The sequence below is a fragment of the Myotis yumanensis genome, unplaced genomic scaffold (genome assembly GCF_028538775.1).
Source record: "Myotis yumanensis isolate MYYU_CA2020_CCGP unplaced genomic scaffold, mMyoYum1.0.hap1 SCAF_18, whole genome shotgun sequence".
In the NCBI taxonomy this organism is placed as follows: Eukaryota; Metazoa; Chordata; class Mammalia; order Chiroptera; family Vespertilionidae; genus Myotis; species Myotis yumanensis.
Window position 1 is genome coordinate 8106948 of NW_027223769.1, and position 16664 is coordinate 8123611.

General features: G+C 48.4%; 2 protein-coding genes across 4 annotated transcripts; both read right to left on the bottom strand.

Annotated features, from left to right (window-relative positions):
- Positions 1-2391: 2391 nt before the first annotated feature.
- COX6B1 (cytochrome c oxidase subunit 6B1) lies at positions 2392-9030 on the bottom strand. Of its 2 annotated transcripts, none has more exons than XM_070398271.1 (4): positions 8924-9030; positions 6812-6928; positions 4170-4270; positions 2392-2559 (listed from the first exon to the last, which is right to left on the bottom strand). In XM_070398271.1, the coding sequence occupies exons 2-4, from the start codon at positions 6915-6917 to the stop codon at positions 2506-2508; spliced, it is 261 nt and encodes an 86-aa protein (XP_070254372.1). In that variant the 5' UTR covers positions 6918-6928; positions 8924-9030; the 3' UTR covers positions 2392-2505. The 2 variants fall into 2 exon arrangements, with proteins under 2 accessions (XP_070254372.1, XP_070254371.1); XM_070398270.1 differs by having other exon boundaries at positions 8845-8986.
- A 2893-nt stretch (positions 9031-11923) lies between these two features.
- ETV2 (ETS variant transcription factor 2) lies at positions 11924-14198 on the bottom strand. Of its 2 annotated transcripts, none has more exons than XM_070398118.1 (6): positions 14129-14198; positions 13958-14035; positions 13609-13668; positions 12938-13393; positions 12354-12466; positions 11924-12133 (listed from the first exon to the last, which is right to left on the bottom strand). In XM_070398118.1, the coding sequence occupies exons 1-6, from the start codon at positions 14196-14198 to the stop codon at positions 11927-11929; spliced, it is 984 nt and encodes a 327-aa protein (XP_070254219.1). In that variant the 3' UTR covers positions 11924-11926. The 2 variants fall into 2 exon arrangements, with proteins under 2 accessions (XP_070254219.1, XP_070254218.1); XM_070398117.1 differs by having other exon boundaries at positions 13609-13689.
- Between the last annotated feature and the right edge of the window lie 2466 nt (positions 14199-16664).

Sequence of the window (16664 nt, forward strand, 5' to 3'; positions counted from 1 at the left end):
GGCCCTCGAGTCAAAAATTTTGCCCACCCCTGATCTACACAGTGGAATACTATGCTGCTGTAAAAAGGAAGGAACTCCTACCATTCGCAACAGCATGGATGGGACTGGAGAGCATTATGCTAAGTGAAATAAGCCAGTGGGAGAAATATAAAATATCATATGATCTCACTCATTTGTGGAATATAAAGAACAACATAAAATGATGAACAAAAACAGATCCAGAGACAGAGAAGCATCGATCAGACTGTCAAACCTCAGAGGGAAGGCAGGGGAGGGTGGGGGAAGGGGGAGAGATCAACCAAAGGACTTGTATGCATGCATATAAGCCAAACCAATGGACACAGACACCAAGGGGGTGATGGTATGGGGGGGGGGGGGGGAGGGCAAAGGGGAGATAAGGATACATATGTAATACCTTAATCAATTAAGGAAAAAAAAGTACAGACCAGGGAGTCCTGGCCGGCCTGGAGCAGAAACTGAAGGAGTGCAGGATGGAGGAGTACAGGTGTGTGGACCTCAAGCTCACTGTGGAGATGAAGGACAACCTGAGAAGGCTGAGGCCACACCATAGCACTGGGTACCACTTGGAGAACATGGACACTGCCACACTGTATCCGTCAACTCTGCAACAGCACTGAAGAACAGACCTCTTTAGCTCAGTTGGTTAGTTGAGCATTGTCCTGTGCACCATACGGTTGCTGGTTTAATTCCTAGTGAGGGCACATACCTGGGGTGGGTTGTGTGCTTGATCCCTAATAGGGGGTGTGCAGGAGGCAGGTGATTGATGTTTCCCCTTCTCCCTCTCCCTCTCCCTCTCAATACAAAAAAAGAAAAAGAACAGACCACTTTCTGTCACGGTCACAGGCAAAGGCACCGTCCTCCAGAAAGCCAAGGAATGGGAGAAGAAAGGAACAAGTTGAGAAACAAGTTTCATCTAAAGACTAAGATCTCCTGTCAATACGGGCCTGGTGACAATCCTGCTTTGTTCAAATCTTCGTTAAAGCAGCAACTCTGTAAAAGGGAAGGAGGTCTCACATCTGGTGAAGTAACACCTGGGGCTGAAGACATGAACTTCATATGCAGCTTCCTACCTCCCACGTCTCTAGAGAAGAAATCAGGGAACTCAGTAAGGATGCTTCAGCTACATGAACCTGTCAAAGCTGGAGAGGGGGGTTGAAGTGGGAGTGGGTGGAGACAGAACGATGTTCTCCAGAGCTCCCCACAGTGGTGTGTCACAAATCAACTTCATGGGTGTGAAACAATGAAAAACATCAGGACACGTTTCCGTAGAAAGGGCAAGCACTGTTCCATGAAAGCTTGTTTCCGTTATGTGCATGGTTATGTGCTGTGCATGCGTGTATTGGGAATGTACGTTCCTGTGGGCTGCCATCAGAGAGTGGAAAGCTGCTCTCCTAGAGCATGCTTAGATTATAAGCTCCTTGTTAACAATAACAATAAAAATGATTAATAATAGCAACACTTACAAATGTATTTATAAACACTCCTAGATGTATGGGCTATCTCTAGAGGAAAGCATGGGAAACTGCTATTGGTGGCAGCCTCTGGGCAGAATTAGGTGATTGGGGTGAGGGAAGTCCTACATCTTGACTTTCCACTGGATGTCATGTTTCATTTGAAATTTTCACCGTTTCTTTTCTTTTATTTTTTTAATAATATGTTTTTTATTTCAGAAAGGGAGAGGGAGATAGAAACATCAATGATGAAAGAGAATCATTCATCAGCTGCCTCCTGCACACCCAGGCATGTGCTCTGACTGGGAATTGAACCATGTCCTCCTGGTTCATAGATCAATACTCAACCATTGAGCCACACCAGCCAGGCACATATGTGTTTTTATTATACTAATAGAAGCCTGTTGCATGAAGATTCACGCAATAGGCCTTCCTTCCCCGGGCTGCTGGCACCGGTTTTCCTCCGGCACCCGGGACCCAGGCCTTTGGTCCAGCCACAAGGGAGAAGCCAAGCCTCGTGTCTTTAGTCTTTGCTTTATGCCTGTGTATGCAAATTAACCGCCATCTTTGTTGGGTTAATTTGCATAGTCGCTCTGATTGGCTGGTGGGGGTAGCAGAGTGACACCAATTTGCATGTTTCTCTTTTATTAGTGTAGATTTTCATCACCTAAGAAAAGTTTTAAAAATTATCTGACAATTAAGGGAACATACACATAAACTTCAGCATATACAGGTGCTTAAGGCTATTTCATTCATTCTATTGTCTGGCACAGAGAAGGTGGACAAATTTTGAAAGAACAAAATTAAAAACAAAACAAAATTAAAAAATACTCACTCTGAAGCCCCTCTTACTTGTCCAGGTACTATTTCCAACCTAGGTTCTTGCCCAGTAATCCAGCTCTTTTACACACACACAGTCTTACATTTTTCCAACAAGTATTTATTATTAGTTAAGCCATGATTCAGGATTCTAGGGTGGGATGTACCCAGGCCCCTCTTCACGACCCTGGGAAAAGGATGGAGGATGCCCAGTTCAGATCTTCCCAGGAAACGTGCCTTCTGCCCGGCGGTCATCCCAGGCTGAAACCTGTGGAAAGAAAGCCAGTGTTATTCCCATTGTTACTCCCTTCCTCTATGGGGAAACCAGATGGGTGGACTTCTTAATTTAAAGTAAGGCTGATCTATGCTCCAGCACAAATAGATCTCCAAGACATAGTCAAGTGCAAAAATATGCCAAGTGGAATAAAGAGTAGGATACTAGTGTTAATCACAGATGTAGTCAAACAATTCGGTTCTCAACCAAGTTGTTCACAGATATAATGTTGAACAAAAACTTCAGTTCTGACAACCCTTTCATGCTGATGTATCAGCATGAAAAGAAGCATCTCTCAGGCCATAAACAAAGGAGAGAATGTGAGTCACTTTACCCCTAAACATCACTGCTTGTTAACATCTCAGGAAATTTTGCTGTGAATATATATATATTTTGCTTTTTAAAATGTTTTTATTTTTAATGATTTCAGAGAGGAAGGGAGAGGGACAGAGATAGAAACATCAATGATGAGAGAGAATCACTGACTGGCTGCCTCCTGCACGCCCCCTACTGGGGATGGAGCCCACAACCCAGTCATATGCCCTTGACTGGAATCAAACCCGGGGCCCTTCCGTTGAAAGGCCGACGCTCTATCCACTGAGCCAAACTGGCCAGGGCGTGCTGTAAATATTTTTGTTTTTGCTTTTGTTGTTGGCAAAATGGACAATTAGCACAATTTTAAAGCATAAAGAGGCCATCAAGTGCTAATGTTGTTCAATCTCCAGACAGGGCACACACAACAAGCAACCAATGAATGCATAAATAAGTGGAACAACAAACTGATCCCCCCACTCCCATCTTTCTCCCCCACCCTCAAATAATCAATAAAATTAGCCCTGTCCAGTGTGGCTCAGTTGGTTGAGCTCAGACCCATGAACCAAAAGTTTGCCAGTTCCATTCCGGTCAGGGCACATGACTGGGTTGCAGGCTCAATCTCTTGTAGGGGGCATGCAGGAGGCAGCCAATTGATGTTTCTCTCTCTCCATCACTCTAAAATCATAAAAACAAATTAATTAAAATAAAGAATTTAAGTTATCAGGGCTAAAAGGACTGACTGCCTTAGTGTCCATATTTTTTAGAGATACACATTAAAGTAGGAGGGGTGAAATGATATGCTGGGATTCACTTCAAAATACTTCAGCGACAAAAGAAAGAAGAAAAAGAAGAGGGATAGATGAAGGAAATGTGGGGAAGTTTTGACATTATTTAATTTGGGTAATGGGTATATTTGGTGGTCACTGAATTATCCTACTTTTATGTATATTTGAAAATGCTCATGATAAAAAAGGACAGGATTGCACAAAATGGTGAGCTCCACAGGGACAGGAACCCAGCAGTGAGTATGTATCTACAGAGTGCGTGAGCAAGATGGATTTAGCAAGAAGACAGCTCTGGTCACCTTGACTGAGAGCCCTGACTTATTGAGTGTATCAGTGAAAGAAGAAAAGGAAGGCAATTCTAGGAAGAAAAGGTCAAGTCCCACGGACAGTGCAATGCCCTGTCTTCCCTCTGCCTCTTGCAGCTGACCTCCCACCAAGTCACCAAACTTCCCTCTCCTAAGACCCCACCCCTGTATCCCAAGGGCCCCAGCAGGAATCACTTACCCAGGATATGGGGCACAGGGACTTGTACACACGCCGGTACCATTCACACACAGAGACATCGCCCCCTTTAGCAGTCATTGCCTTCTCACAGCGGTGGAAGTCTGTGAAAAAAGGGGTTCAGGTTCAGCCCAAAGGACTAGGACACTTTTTTAAAAAAAAAACTTTTGTTGATTTCAGAGAGGGAAGGAGAGGGAGAGAGAGATAGAAACATCAATGATGAGAGAGAATCATTGATCTGCTGCCTCCTGCACGTCCCCTACTGGGGATGGAGCCCTCAACCTGGGCATATGCCCTTGATTGAAATTGAACCTGGGACCCTTCAGTCCGCAGGCCAATGCTCTATCCACTGAGCCAAACCAGCCAGGACTGGAACACATTTTTTAACAAAACTCATAGAAATACCCTTTTACCAGATACACACACACACACACACACACACACACAATTTTACAAAGAATGTATACCCTTACAAGTGCACTGAAAAGGGTTAGATATAACTCACTAAGTTGACTTTGCAACCTCTGGAGAACTGCTGTTTAACTGGAAATCTCTGGGGTCAGGCCCTAGGAGATTTCACTCAGTGGGTAAGAGCACTGGCCCATGGACTGAAGGGTCCCGGGTTCGATTCCAGTCAAGGGCATGTAGCTCGATTGCAGGTTCTATCCCTGTTCCTGGTTGGGGCACGTATGGGAGGCAACCAATCAATGTTTCTCACTCTCTGTCTTTTCCCTTCCCTTCCATTCTCTCTAAAAATCAATGGGAAAATATCCTTGGGTGAGGATCAACAATAAATAAATAAATAAATAAATAAATAAGTTATTTGCTAAATACAAAACTCTGGGGTCAGGACTGATGGGGCAATATGAAGGGCATGTGCAGGGATAATGGAAATCCAGAACCAGGGCAAAGGAAGGGGAAGATAGTCTTGATGCTAAAATGCTAGTCTGAGAGAGGAAGACAGGCATGGGATAATCTGGTTTTTAAAAGTAAGCAATTAAACCCTAGCCAGTTTGGCTCAGTGGATAGAGTGTCAGCCTGCGGACTAAAGAGTCCCAGGTTCGATTCTGGCCAAGGGCACATGCCCGGGTTGTGGGCTCGATCCCCAGTGGGGGGCGTGCAGGATGCAGCCAATCAACGATTCTCTCTCATCAATGTTTCTATCTCTCTATCTCTCTCCTTTCCTCTCTCTTTAAAAATCAATAAAAATACACTTTTTTTGAAAGTAAGCAATTAATTAGCCTTGGCCAGGTAACTGAGTTGGTTAGAACAGTGTCCAGATACACCAGATTGCAGGTTCGATCCCTGGTCAGGGCACATACAAGAATCAACCAAATTGCCGAAACCGGTTTGGCTCAGTGGATAGAGCGTCGGCCTGCAGAATGAAAGGTCCCAGGTTCGATTCCGGTCAAGGGCATGTACCTGGGTTGCGGGCACATCCCCAGTAGGAGATATGCAGGAGGCAGCTGGTCGATGTTTCTCTCTCATCGATGTGTCTAACTCTCTATCTCTCTCCCTTCCTCTCTGTAAAAAATCAATAAAATATATAAAAAAATAAAAATAAAAAAATAAAGCATCCTTGGAAATAAATTAAAAAAAAAAAAGAATCAACCAATGAATGCATAAATAAGTGGAACAATGAATTGATATTTCTCTCTCTCTAATCAATGAAAAAATAAGTAAATGTAAGCAATTAATTTTAAAAAAATCAATCCAGGTATTCCACTTCTGGGCACATTCCTTAGAGAGAAAAGCATTCACATGGACATCAGATTACACCTACAAGAATGTATATAGCAGCATTACTCCTAAGAGTCCCAACCTGGAAACCACACAAGTGACCATGAATAAAGTGTGGAAAACTTTACAGCAATGAAAATGAGCAAACTACATGTCATAGCACAGCTGAAACTTCAAAACTGTTGACTTAAAAAAAATTCAACACAAAAGAATACATACAATATTTATAAAGGTCACAAAGGCAAACCTAAACGTGATGAGAAAACCAAAATGTGGTTGCCTTAAGTCAGTGGGGTTACATCTCTACTGGGGAGAATAGGGTGTTGTGCTCAATACAGGATGTGCAGTAGGCAGGAGAGTTCAGAGTTCAGGCAACATCTACTTTTTTTATCCAGGTTATAGTTACACAGGGGTTCACTTTAGAATTATTCATTTACCTGTACATTATGTTTTCTGTACTTCCCATATGTATGTTCCATAACACACATACACACACACACTCACATCTTATTTTTAAAATTGATTTGAGAGACAGAGAGGGAGAGAGAGAGAAACATCAATTTGTTGTTCCACTTGTTTATGCATTCATTTGTTGCTTCTTGTATGTGCCTGACCAAGGATCGAACCCACAACCTTGGCATATCAGGAAGATGCTCTAACCAACTGAGCTACCCAAGCCATGGCCCCAAATAAATCTTTAAAAAAAGTCATTGTAGGAACCAAAGTTTGTGGCACTGGCCCAGACCTTGAACATAGTTGATAAGGGGCCTAGGTCCTGTGAGGTAGGATGTCCATAAATAAAAAAGGCTTGAGATTCGTGGGTCCCCAAGGAGGCAAGAGGTGAGCAACTTCAGGTATGGAAACAGGGGAAGAGCTGCATTCCCCCACCACCATGACCTGCTTACCCAGGTAGTTCTGCCAACAGTTCCTGGTCTGGTTCTGGTTGGGGAAGCGGCTGTCAAAAGGAGCAGTCCGGTAGTTCTTGATTTTGGTCTTGATGTCTTCTGCCATGTTGCTGATTCCTAGAGGCAAAGAGAATTGGTGTTAGCAGGGGTTGTATAGGGCCTGAACCTGTCAGCCCACCCAGGCCCAATGGGGACCCAGATACAGAAGATGGGCTGGGTGTGAATAAGCCACTACCTCAGTGATGGCGAACCTATGACACGTGTGTCAGAGGTGACACACGAACTCATTTTTTTGGTTGATTTTTCTTTGTTAAATGGCATTTAAATATATAAAATAAATATCAAAAATATAAGTCTTTGTTTTACTATGGTTGCAAATATCAAAAAACTTCTATATGTAACACGGCACCAGAGTTAAGTTAGGGTTTTTCAAAATGCTGACACGCCGAGCTCAAAAGGTTCGCCATCACTACACTACCCCCTCCCTGTCAACGTACACACACAGATGTGAAGGACAGAGCAAATCCATACGTCTAAATGTGTAAGTCACAGCAAGGTTTGGAGGGAGGGGCAACTCCTTGGTAAAATTAGGCCTCATCTGTCACAAAATAACACTAGCTAACAGGCATTGAGCGTTTACTACCGGCCAGGTGCTGTCCTACACTCTTACAGCTTTACCGCTGCAGCCAGTCTAATAAAAGGTAAGAACTATTACTGTCACCGTTTCTCAGACAAGTGTCTAAATGACTTCTCAAGGTCACACAGTATAAAATAGTGGAACTGCACTCAATCATTAACATAATGTACAATGAAGAGATTCTTAATGTCTTTGGTGCCACGAACTCTTCAGAGGGGTCTAGTGATCCTTTTCTTAGCACATGTTTAAGTGCATTAAAAAATTGCACAGCCCTGACTGGTTTGGCTCAGTGGATAGAGCACCGGCCTGTGGACTAAAGGGTCCCAGGTTCGATTCAGGTCAAGGGCACATGCCTGGGTTGCCTGCTCCATCCCCAGTAGGGGGCGTGCAGGAGGCAGCCGATCAATGATTCTCTTTCATCAGGATGTTTCTATCTCTCCCTCTTCCTTCCTCTCTGAAATCAATAAAAAAAATTTTTTAAAAAAATTGCATGGGCTCACAACGATAACTACTATATGTAGCTGAGGTTTTATTAACCACTACAGTTTTGAAGTAATCATGAGTAAAAATATTTTGTGCTATCTGCAACCATTTGATTGCTAACATTCCTGAGGTTGCTGCCTCCATGCCTAACAGAAGCAAATGCTATATTTCAATTAGAGGTTAGTAAAAATGCAGACGTAATTTCCCCTCACTGGAGTACTAGAACCCCTTGAATTCTATAGACTCTGTAGACACAGGGTTAAAAAACCTCTGGTACAATGTCTCTTATGAGGCAACACACAGCTTTCACCGGGGAGCCTGAGAGAAACTGCCTCTATTCCAGAGATTTCGAGGAGTCGTGGGTTTAGCCGAGGTGAGCAAGCCGGTATTAAACTGAAGCGATCCAAGGCAGTGTAGGGATCTGGACGCCAGAGCAGCCTGGGGAAGGAGGCCGGTGTAGAACACCAGCGGCTGGGACACAGATGGGTCGGAACAGTAAAATGGGACGAGATCTTGACCCGCTATTTGGGTGAGGGTGGGTCCGGATGACACTGTGACCCCTCCAACGCCCAAGGGGAGAGGAGGGGCCAGACACCAGGGCGCTAGGCTGCGGCCCTGGCAAACTGCGGGGACCCACGCCTGTGGCCCGGGGATTAAGGGCACCGCCGTCCAAACCACTGAGTCCAAATCATGGTCGCTGGCTAAGCAGCTTAAGACCTCTGAGCCTCCGTTGCCTCGCTGTCAAAAGGGACAATTACAGGCTGGGGAGAAGGGGGAGGACTAAATGAATTAATATAAGTCACTTGGAATGTTGCCCGGCATTAAGGGAGAACTAAACGTTAGCTATGACTACTAACCCAACAGAACCCCAGGCCCCCGCAGGAGGCCGAACGCCGCCGTCCGGAAACCTCACCTCGTTCTCGGGGAAGCTAGGATCCGGTTCCTCAGTCCCCCAGGGTGAGATGCCGGGCACCCGAACCCTCGGCACTCACCTAAAGACGCCCCTGAAGCCGCTCGCAGCTCAATGTGACCTCAGCTAAGAGACTCCTCCGTCTGACCGGAAGCGGAATTAAAACGGGCCGGAAGCCGACGGGATAGGTGAGTCTTTCCCCCGGCTAGAGCGCCCTCGGAAAGGCGGTCCCTGAGGCCAAGTAAGACTACGCCCATTCATGAGAGCCCCAGTCTTCTATTGGGCTGATAGCTGTTCATCAACACTCCAGGCCCAATCATGAACTTGCACCGGCTAGTGACAGGTTCTCATCACTTCCTTGGCTTTACCTGGAGAAAGAAATTCTGTCTGGGTCCTGGTGCTGGCTCGAGAGTGGGCCTGGGAAAAGACCCAAGCGGAAGTACCCTTTTCGTGCAAGTTTTATTTGTTGAATGCCAGGTACTTTTGTAAGGGTTGGGGATGCATCCTTGAACAAAAGACAACCCATACCCTCTTTATGATTATTTGAGGTCAATTGTTGGGGTATTGAAAAAGAACCAGCCTTTCTCGCAGGGTCATTTGTCATGTTAAGAGGAATGCCAGGACTCCACTTCCAAACCCCAGAAAGATTTGGGTGGCTGAGGACTCAGAAATCAGTCCTGCATCACGGAGAGAAGGGGGTAAGAATTAAAACTGGGTTCTGTGAAGGATCTGGCAGAAATCGGTCCATCTGGGAAATTGGCAACTCTATTCTTCTGGACAGTTGCCCTTGACTCCTCTATCTTTCTCTCACGCCTTATAGCTGATCTATCTAGAAATCCTGTTGGCTCTGCCTTTAAAAATATACTCAGAATCTTCTGCCATCTGGTTCAAGTCACCAGCACCTCCAGCCTGGACTATTACAGTAGCCCACTCCCTGGCTTCCCTACTGCCCTCCACAGTCAAGTCCACTCAGCCAGAGGGACCCTGCTAACACCTGTCAGATCATTCCCCTTCCTTAACTTAGAACCCTACCCTGGTGTCTGGTCTGAGTTTTAGTCTAAAGCAAAAGTCCTTACAAATGACCTACACAGTTGGGCCCCCCTTTTTACCCTCATCTCTGTAAAAACTGAAAAAACCTTATTCAAAATGGAGTTGGAAAATCCTGAAGGGAGAGTTCTCATGCACGCATAATGAAAAAAAAAGATAAGAATTATTTTAAAAAATATTTTTATTAATATCAGAGAGGAAGGGAGAGGGAAAGAGAGGTAGAAACATCAATGGTGAGAGAGAATCATAGAGAGGCTGCTTCCTGCACGCCCTCCACTGGGGATTGAGACCTAAACCTGGGCATGTGCCCTGACCCGGAATCAAAATGTGACCTGGTTCTAGGTAGACTCTCCCTAGAGCAGTGATGGTGAACCTCTGACACGCGTGTCAGAGGTGACACTCGAACTCATTTTTTTGGTTGATTTTTCTTTGTTAAATGGCATTTAAATATATAAAATAAATATCAAAAATTTAAGTCTTTGTTTTACTATGGTTGCAAATATCAAAAACTTTCTATATGTGACACGGCACCAGAGTTAAGTTAGGGTTTTTCAAAATGCTGACACGCCAAGCTCAAAAGGTTCGCCATCACTGGACTAAACATTTGAAACTGCCATCTTGTCAGCCTCTATCTCCCTTCTCTACTTTATTTCTCCATAGCACTTATCCTCTCAGACATGACATCCTTTTATTGTGTTTACCTTCTTTTGTTTTCCTCAATGTAATAGAAGATCGTAAAGGAGCAATTTTTGTCTTATTCACCATTGTATCTCCAGCACCTGAAATATCACCTGGCACATAGGAGGTACACTATAAATATTTGTTGAAAGAGTGAATTTCTTGTGTGAATAAAGCGCCTAATGGGGACTGGACAAAGGAGCTGTGGGAAAGAACTGCTTTCATCCTCCTCTTGGTCTGGCCTCCAAACCCTCCCATATACTGTGTTGGGTGCAGTGCCCAGGCCTTACTGGGTCAGGGGCTTCTTATATTCTGTGTTCATCAACATTGTAATTCTTTGTGGAACTACCTGTTTATATGCCTTTATTCACTCCCTTCAACAAAATCTTCCTAAAGCCCAAATCCTTTCCATGATTAACCTCTCTATGGTTCCCCTGTGACCTCAGGACAAAATCCAGGCGCCTTAGCATGGCCCCACAGATTCTTTGTGAACTGACCCAGGGTCCTCTCTCCAACCACAGTGATTTCAGTTCATTGAACAGTGCTATGAGATCTCCTACCTCCAGGCCTCTGTCCATGCTGCTTCTTCTGCCTGGAACATTCTTTGCCTGACTTCTAAAATCAGCTGTTTTTTCCCTCCTGGAAGCCTTTCCTGACCTCCTCTTCCCCAGGCAAGGTAAGGTTCCTCCTTTTGGATCCCTCCATACCCTGGAGTTTTCCTATCCAAGCTCTGACCACTCTGGGCTGTCCCTGTCTGGTGATGAGTCTGTCTCCCTTAAGGGCAGGGTCCAGAGTTGCCTTAGTCACTGTTGTATCACCAGCATTCTCCACAGGACCACTCAGAAAGCTCTCTTTAGGGGCTCAGTGGTTCCCAGAATGGGCAGGCTCTTCTTGGAGTCTAGGTCTGAGTTCTATGTTCCCCAGCTTGGGTGGGGAAAGAGTAGGTGGCTTGGGGGAGAGGGGGAGGCGGGAGGTGGTGGTAAGCACTAGGTCTAATTCCTTGCCAGTCCCTAACATTGTGAGAGCACACAGTAAGCCCTTTTTGTAGCCCCAGTCCTCTTTTCAAGGGGGACAGAGTAGGAAAAATCACAAGTTAGTGATTGGGTCTGATTTCTTTACAAGTTCCAGCACAGGGCAGGCACACAGTAGAGCCTGTGGGGGTACTGAGTTAGAATCCTTTGCATGCCTCATCACACATTGAGCACACAGTAAGTCCTCTAGGTCTGGGTCTATTTTGGTCACGTGTGGGAGGGGTTTGGTGGGTGAGGGTGCACACAGGCTCCCCAGCGGGTCTAGGGGCCTAGTCAGTATCATTAAGAAGGATGCAGACAGCACACCAAGGAAGTTTGACCGGATATTTTTATTGGGTTGCTGCTCCCTGTCGGACCCTAACCCCAGCGTTGTCTGGATAAGCTAGGCCGGGCACGCGGCCCCCAAAGCGGTACGTGTACTTGCGCCCACCGCTCTTTCGCACGATGTCCCGGCGGTAGTAGTAACGCAGGCCTCGGCTCAGCTTCTCGTAATTCATGCCGGGTTTTCTCTTGCGCTCACCCCACAGTCGCGCCACCTAGGGCGAAGGCCGGGCTTAGTCAGAGAAGGTGGGAGCGGGAGGGCTTAGCAATAGATGGGCAGGGTTCCGTAAAGTCCGGACACAGGTTAGGTAGGGCAGAGTGCGGTTGAGGTGAGGGCATGCTGGGCGGACCAAGGGCGAGGCAAAATGAATGGTGGTGCTGAGTTAAACTAGAAGAGACTAGGGCCGGACTGGACGGGGCTGGTGGCTGCCCCACCTCTTTGGGGTCGCACAGTTGGAACTCGAGGCTGTTGCCTGTCCAGCGGATGCAGCTGCTACGCGCCTCGTCTTGGAGCAGCTCCAGGAGGAACTGCCAGAGCTGAATGGGACCTGCGGGGGGCGGCAGGTGAATACTCAGGTTTTCTGGCCCTGGTCCAGGTCATTTCGATGACCCAGGAGTCTGGGGTCCTTCACCTCGAAGATCCAAGGGTCCAGGCTTCCCCAATCGGGACCTAGGAGTCCGGATCCCCTCCTCCTTGGGGACCAGCGAGTCCAAATCCCTCCATATAAGGGATCCAAGAGTCAGCCTCAGGCCCCATCTCGGAGATTTGGGAGTTTGGCTGCCCGCTCTGAGACCTCGGCATCCAGACCCTCCTGTCTTCCCTGTCGCCTGATTCAGGAGCTCAGGTCATCGTCCCTTGCTCCCTAGAAGACTGACTACCTTGGACTCCGGAGTGCGGGCTTAGGCACCTAAGTCCCGCCCTCTCCGCCAGTTTCCGGGTCCCACCCCCTTCGGCGTCCAGGCCCGCCTCCCTAGACTCCAGCTTCGCTCCCTGCAGACCAAGTCTCCGGACCTCTCACCTCGGTGGTTAGTTTTGGGGTAACGAGCCAAACTTGCGCGGTCCAACTGCTGCTTCGGTTCGGAGGAAGCGGTGAGATCGGAACTCTGGTGCTCCTTGGAAGAGGTGGGGCAAGCCGTATGCAGCCCCGAGTCCCAGGAGGTGGGACAGTCAGAGCCCCCAGGCCCGCCCCAGGGAATGGAGTCGGCGCGCCCCTCCGCGCGGAGGCCCTGGCTCCAGTATGCGGCGCCGTTGGAGCCAAAGCGACAGTCCCGGCCGGGGGAGCTCGCTGTGGTTGGGGCGCGCGTCCACGAGTGGGTCCCGCCCGCGGAGATGGTAGTGTGGTGGCCCGCGACCCCCGGAGACTCAGCGGAGGGGGCGGGGCCCAGCGCCGGCGGGACTCGGCTCCAAGCGTCCCACCCGGTGCATCCCCGTTGTATCCAGTCTCCTGACCACGAAGGAGCCTGAGAGGCGTGCTCTGCGAGGAGGAACGGACTGCAGTGAGGGGAGGCCAGCTGTCCCGCCCCCTGGCCCCCTCAGGAGTCCCCTGGCTCCCGGATCTGGGCCAGGCCACGTGGAGGACACAAGCGTCCCCAGTCCTATCTCCATTCTCCCCGCAAAAGTCAGGGAAGCTAAACTTCAGCCATGGTGGAAGACCCCAGACTCCTTCCCTGCCTCTCCGCACACACTCACCCGCCCCCCATGGAGTTTCTGGGTGTGGTGACGCGGAGCTCTGGTCCCAATGTGGGAGTCCTACGAGGGGTAAAGATGTAGCTGAGTTTAGGGAAGGGTGTGAGCAATGCCTAGAGCACCCCCGCAACCACTCACCCAGTAGTCTTTATTTGTCGGCGACTGGGAGTCCCTATTACCCCCCGCCCCTACTCATGCAGACCTAGGACTCAGGACCCAGCCCCCTCCTCTTTCAGCCTCAGGAGTTCAAGCCCGAAGCCCTCTCCCCACTAAACCCCAGGAGTCCAGGCACGCCCCCTTCCTCCCTCAGACCTAACGTTCCCCAGCACCCAGGGGGCCCAGCTCACAACACCTTTCCAGCATGTCTCTTCTGTCAGTGTGTCCCCTTGGAGCGCCACTTCAGGGAAACAGAAGCCGAGCTCAGCTCCTTCTGCAGGCAATCAGATTCGGGCTGGTCAGGGTCAGCGGAGGCCCCCATCTGGGCACCCCCCCCCCCCCACACTGTTCAGCCCCACAAACCTACCCAGTCTTGACAGTGTGTTTCCCAGGGGCACTTCCTGTGGTGATGCTTCATCCCACTTCCACAAGTCCATGGATGCTTGTTGTGAATGTTCTGGGCAGGGGCGAGGAAAGGCACAGGGTGAGCTGAGGACACTAGGGACCCTGCAGTCTGGGCCCCAGCCCTTGCGTCTCTCTGACACAGTAGTTCAGCCCTCTGCTCCCTTCTTCCCCAGGACCCTGGAATCTTGGCCTCCAGTGTCCTTTTTGCTCAGACCAGGAGGGACCTCAGCCCTTTTTCCTCAGACCCAGTAGTCCAGACCTCCAGTCCCCAGTTCATAATGGCTCACCTCTGGTGGGTTCCTCTGTCCCCACCTGGGGGTCTCAGCCCCATTTCATACCATGCATCCCCTCCCCTGGGGGCCTGACAGGGGGGAATTTTCCAAGACGTCAGAGCTGGGGGTTGAAGCTAGGTCGAGTTGCAGGGGGCTGGGCGGGGCTGAGCTACACTCCTCTCGCCTTCCCCCCTCAGGATGGCCGCCTGCCTCCTGTAGCTGGGGCTGTCCTGCTGCAGGGATGGCTAGGACTTGGACAGAAGCTTGGGGAACAGCAGGCTGGGCAATGGGGGATGCAGGGGGGTGATGGGAGTGGGACAGGGGGCTTGGAGGACAGGTTCTCCATCTTGGGGACCTCATTCTGCGAAATGGGTGGTGGAGGTGGGGAGGAGGGTTTGGGTACAGCTGGGCTGGTCCAGGCTTATCTGCAACAGGAAGGGGGATTTCCGGCCAGACCCTTGGTCTGCCTACGTCACAATCCACAGGGGGACTGAGGGGGATGGGATGGAGGGGAGGCCTGACCAGGCTTTGAGTTCTCCCCTTCCAGGGCTTTGAGGACATTCCGGGGCTGCTCTGGAGCAGCATCGATCATAACAATAGCATTAAAAAAATAAACAATAACCACAGAAATAGCCCTCCCTAGTTGGGCTGCAGGTTTAATTCCCGATTAAGGGCACATACCTGGGTTGCAGGTTCCATCCCCTGCCCTGGTTGGGGCGCTTGCGGGAGGCAACCAATCAACGTGTCTCTTCCTCCCTCCCTTCCACTCTAAAAAAAAAAAAAAAAAAAAATAGAATTCAATCGAAAAAATATCCTTGGGTGCGGAGGATTAACAAAAAATAACAGTAATACTGATAGCTAACATTTTATTGAGGGCTCATTGCATGCCACCAACAGTGCCATGGGCCTTCATTTAATTTTCTTATGAGGTAGATACAAGTCTGATCTCTATTTTATGAAAAGAGGAAATTGAGGGAGACTTTCTTCATCTCCAGTCCATGCCCTTCCATGCTGTAATAGTTTGGGACAAATGGGAAATTTGAGTATAAACTGAATATGACATATAGAATTACTAATTTTCTTAGATGTGACAGTGGTATCATGATATGAATGATGTCTCTATAATGAAATGAACACTGAGATATTTAGGGATGAAGTATTATGATGTCTATAACTTGCTTCAAATGATTCAGCAACCCTCCCCAGGTCTTTGTTTTTGAGCCTCTCTCTCTCTTCTACCCATCTCCAGTCCCATTGTACTGCCTCACAATACTCATATTTCTTCATTTTTCTGCTTCCTTCCCCACCCTTCCATTTCTGTCCATCTGTCTCTCAACTCACAATCAATCTCTCTCTCTGTTCTCAGGAAGATTTAAATGCACACTTTAAAACCCTATTTTCTGGCATTATTCTCCTTCCTTATCTCCTCCTTTGCCCCTGTGGTTAGTCAGCAGAGGCAGGGCAGGAGTAGGGAGGGCTAATGATATGGGGGTGGGGTGGGGTTTGAGGGTCCCCAGGCTGGGTGGTCCAGCCCAGGTGGCAGGGGACTGAAGGGCACTTCCTGCTGGGGAAGGAGGCCCTCACCCTCTGACCAGACTGGAAAATGTGACATCAGAGAGGGGGCAGTAAAGGCGAAAGACAAACAGAGGGAATTTGACACCTCTCCTGGGTGGCTAACTTCCCTGAGACTGGCATTGTTTCCCACTTCCCTCTTACCTGCTACCAATCCAGGGTTCTGACCACTATGCTCCTGGGAGACCCTCATCCCTTCCTCATGCTGGAACCATGCCATCTCCCACCTCTGCTTCATCCCTGCCCCAGCCCTTTCTAGACCTCCAGCCCACAGTAGTCTCAGGACTTTCTAAAGTGCAGATCTGTGATGCCAGTTCCCTGCTTGAACTGTCTCAACTGCTGCCTTTGTGGTAAAATCTAAGCTTTTAGTCTGGTTGGTATTCAAGGTCCTGCATGGACACTTCTTCAGACAGGCAGAGACAAGCTTGGAGCTGGGAAGAGATGGGAGGAGACCCACAGATAGAGAGATAACTGATTCAGAGAGATACAGAGGCACAGCAAGGGACAAACAGGGGCACTCACAGAGAAAGACAGAGAAACACTCAAGGAGACTAGAGAGAGTGTTTACAGAATGAAAAAATTGGGAAACAGTCTTGGAGATCCAGGTGAGAAGTGCAGACTGGGAGAGAATGACAGAAGAGAATGAGAGTCTCA

Coding starts and splice junctions, on each gene's coding strand:
- ETV2 (XM_070398117.1), bottom strand. CDS start 14,198: ATGGACTTGTGGAAGTGGGATGAAGCATCACCACAGGAAGTGCCCCTG. Junction 14,036..14,128: donor AAACACACTGTCAAGACTGG/GTAGGTTTGTGG, acceptor GATTGCCTGCAG/AAGGAGCTGAGCTCGGCTTC. Junction 12,134..12,353: donor AACTGTGCGACCCCAAAGAG/GTGGGGCAGCCA, acceptor CCTTCGCCCTAG/GTGGCGCGACTGTGGGGTGA.
- COX6B1 (XM_070398271.1), bottom strand. CDS start 6,917: ATGGCAGAAGACATCAAGACCAAAATCAAGAACTACCGGACTGCTCCT. Junction 4,271..6,811: donor CTGTTGGCAGAACTACCTGG/GTAAGCAGGTCA, acceptor CTTTTTTCACAG/ACTTCCACCGCTGTGAGAAG. Junction 2,560..4,169: donor CCCTGTGCCCCATATCCTGG/GTAAGTGATTCC, acceptor TTCTTTCCACAG/GTTTCAGCCTGGGATGACCG.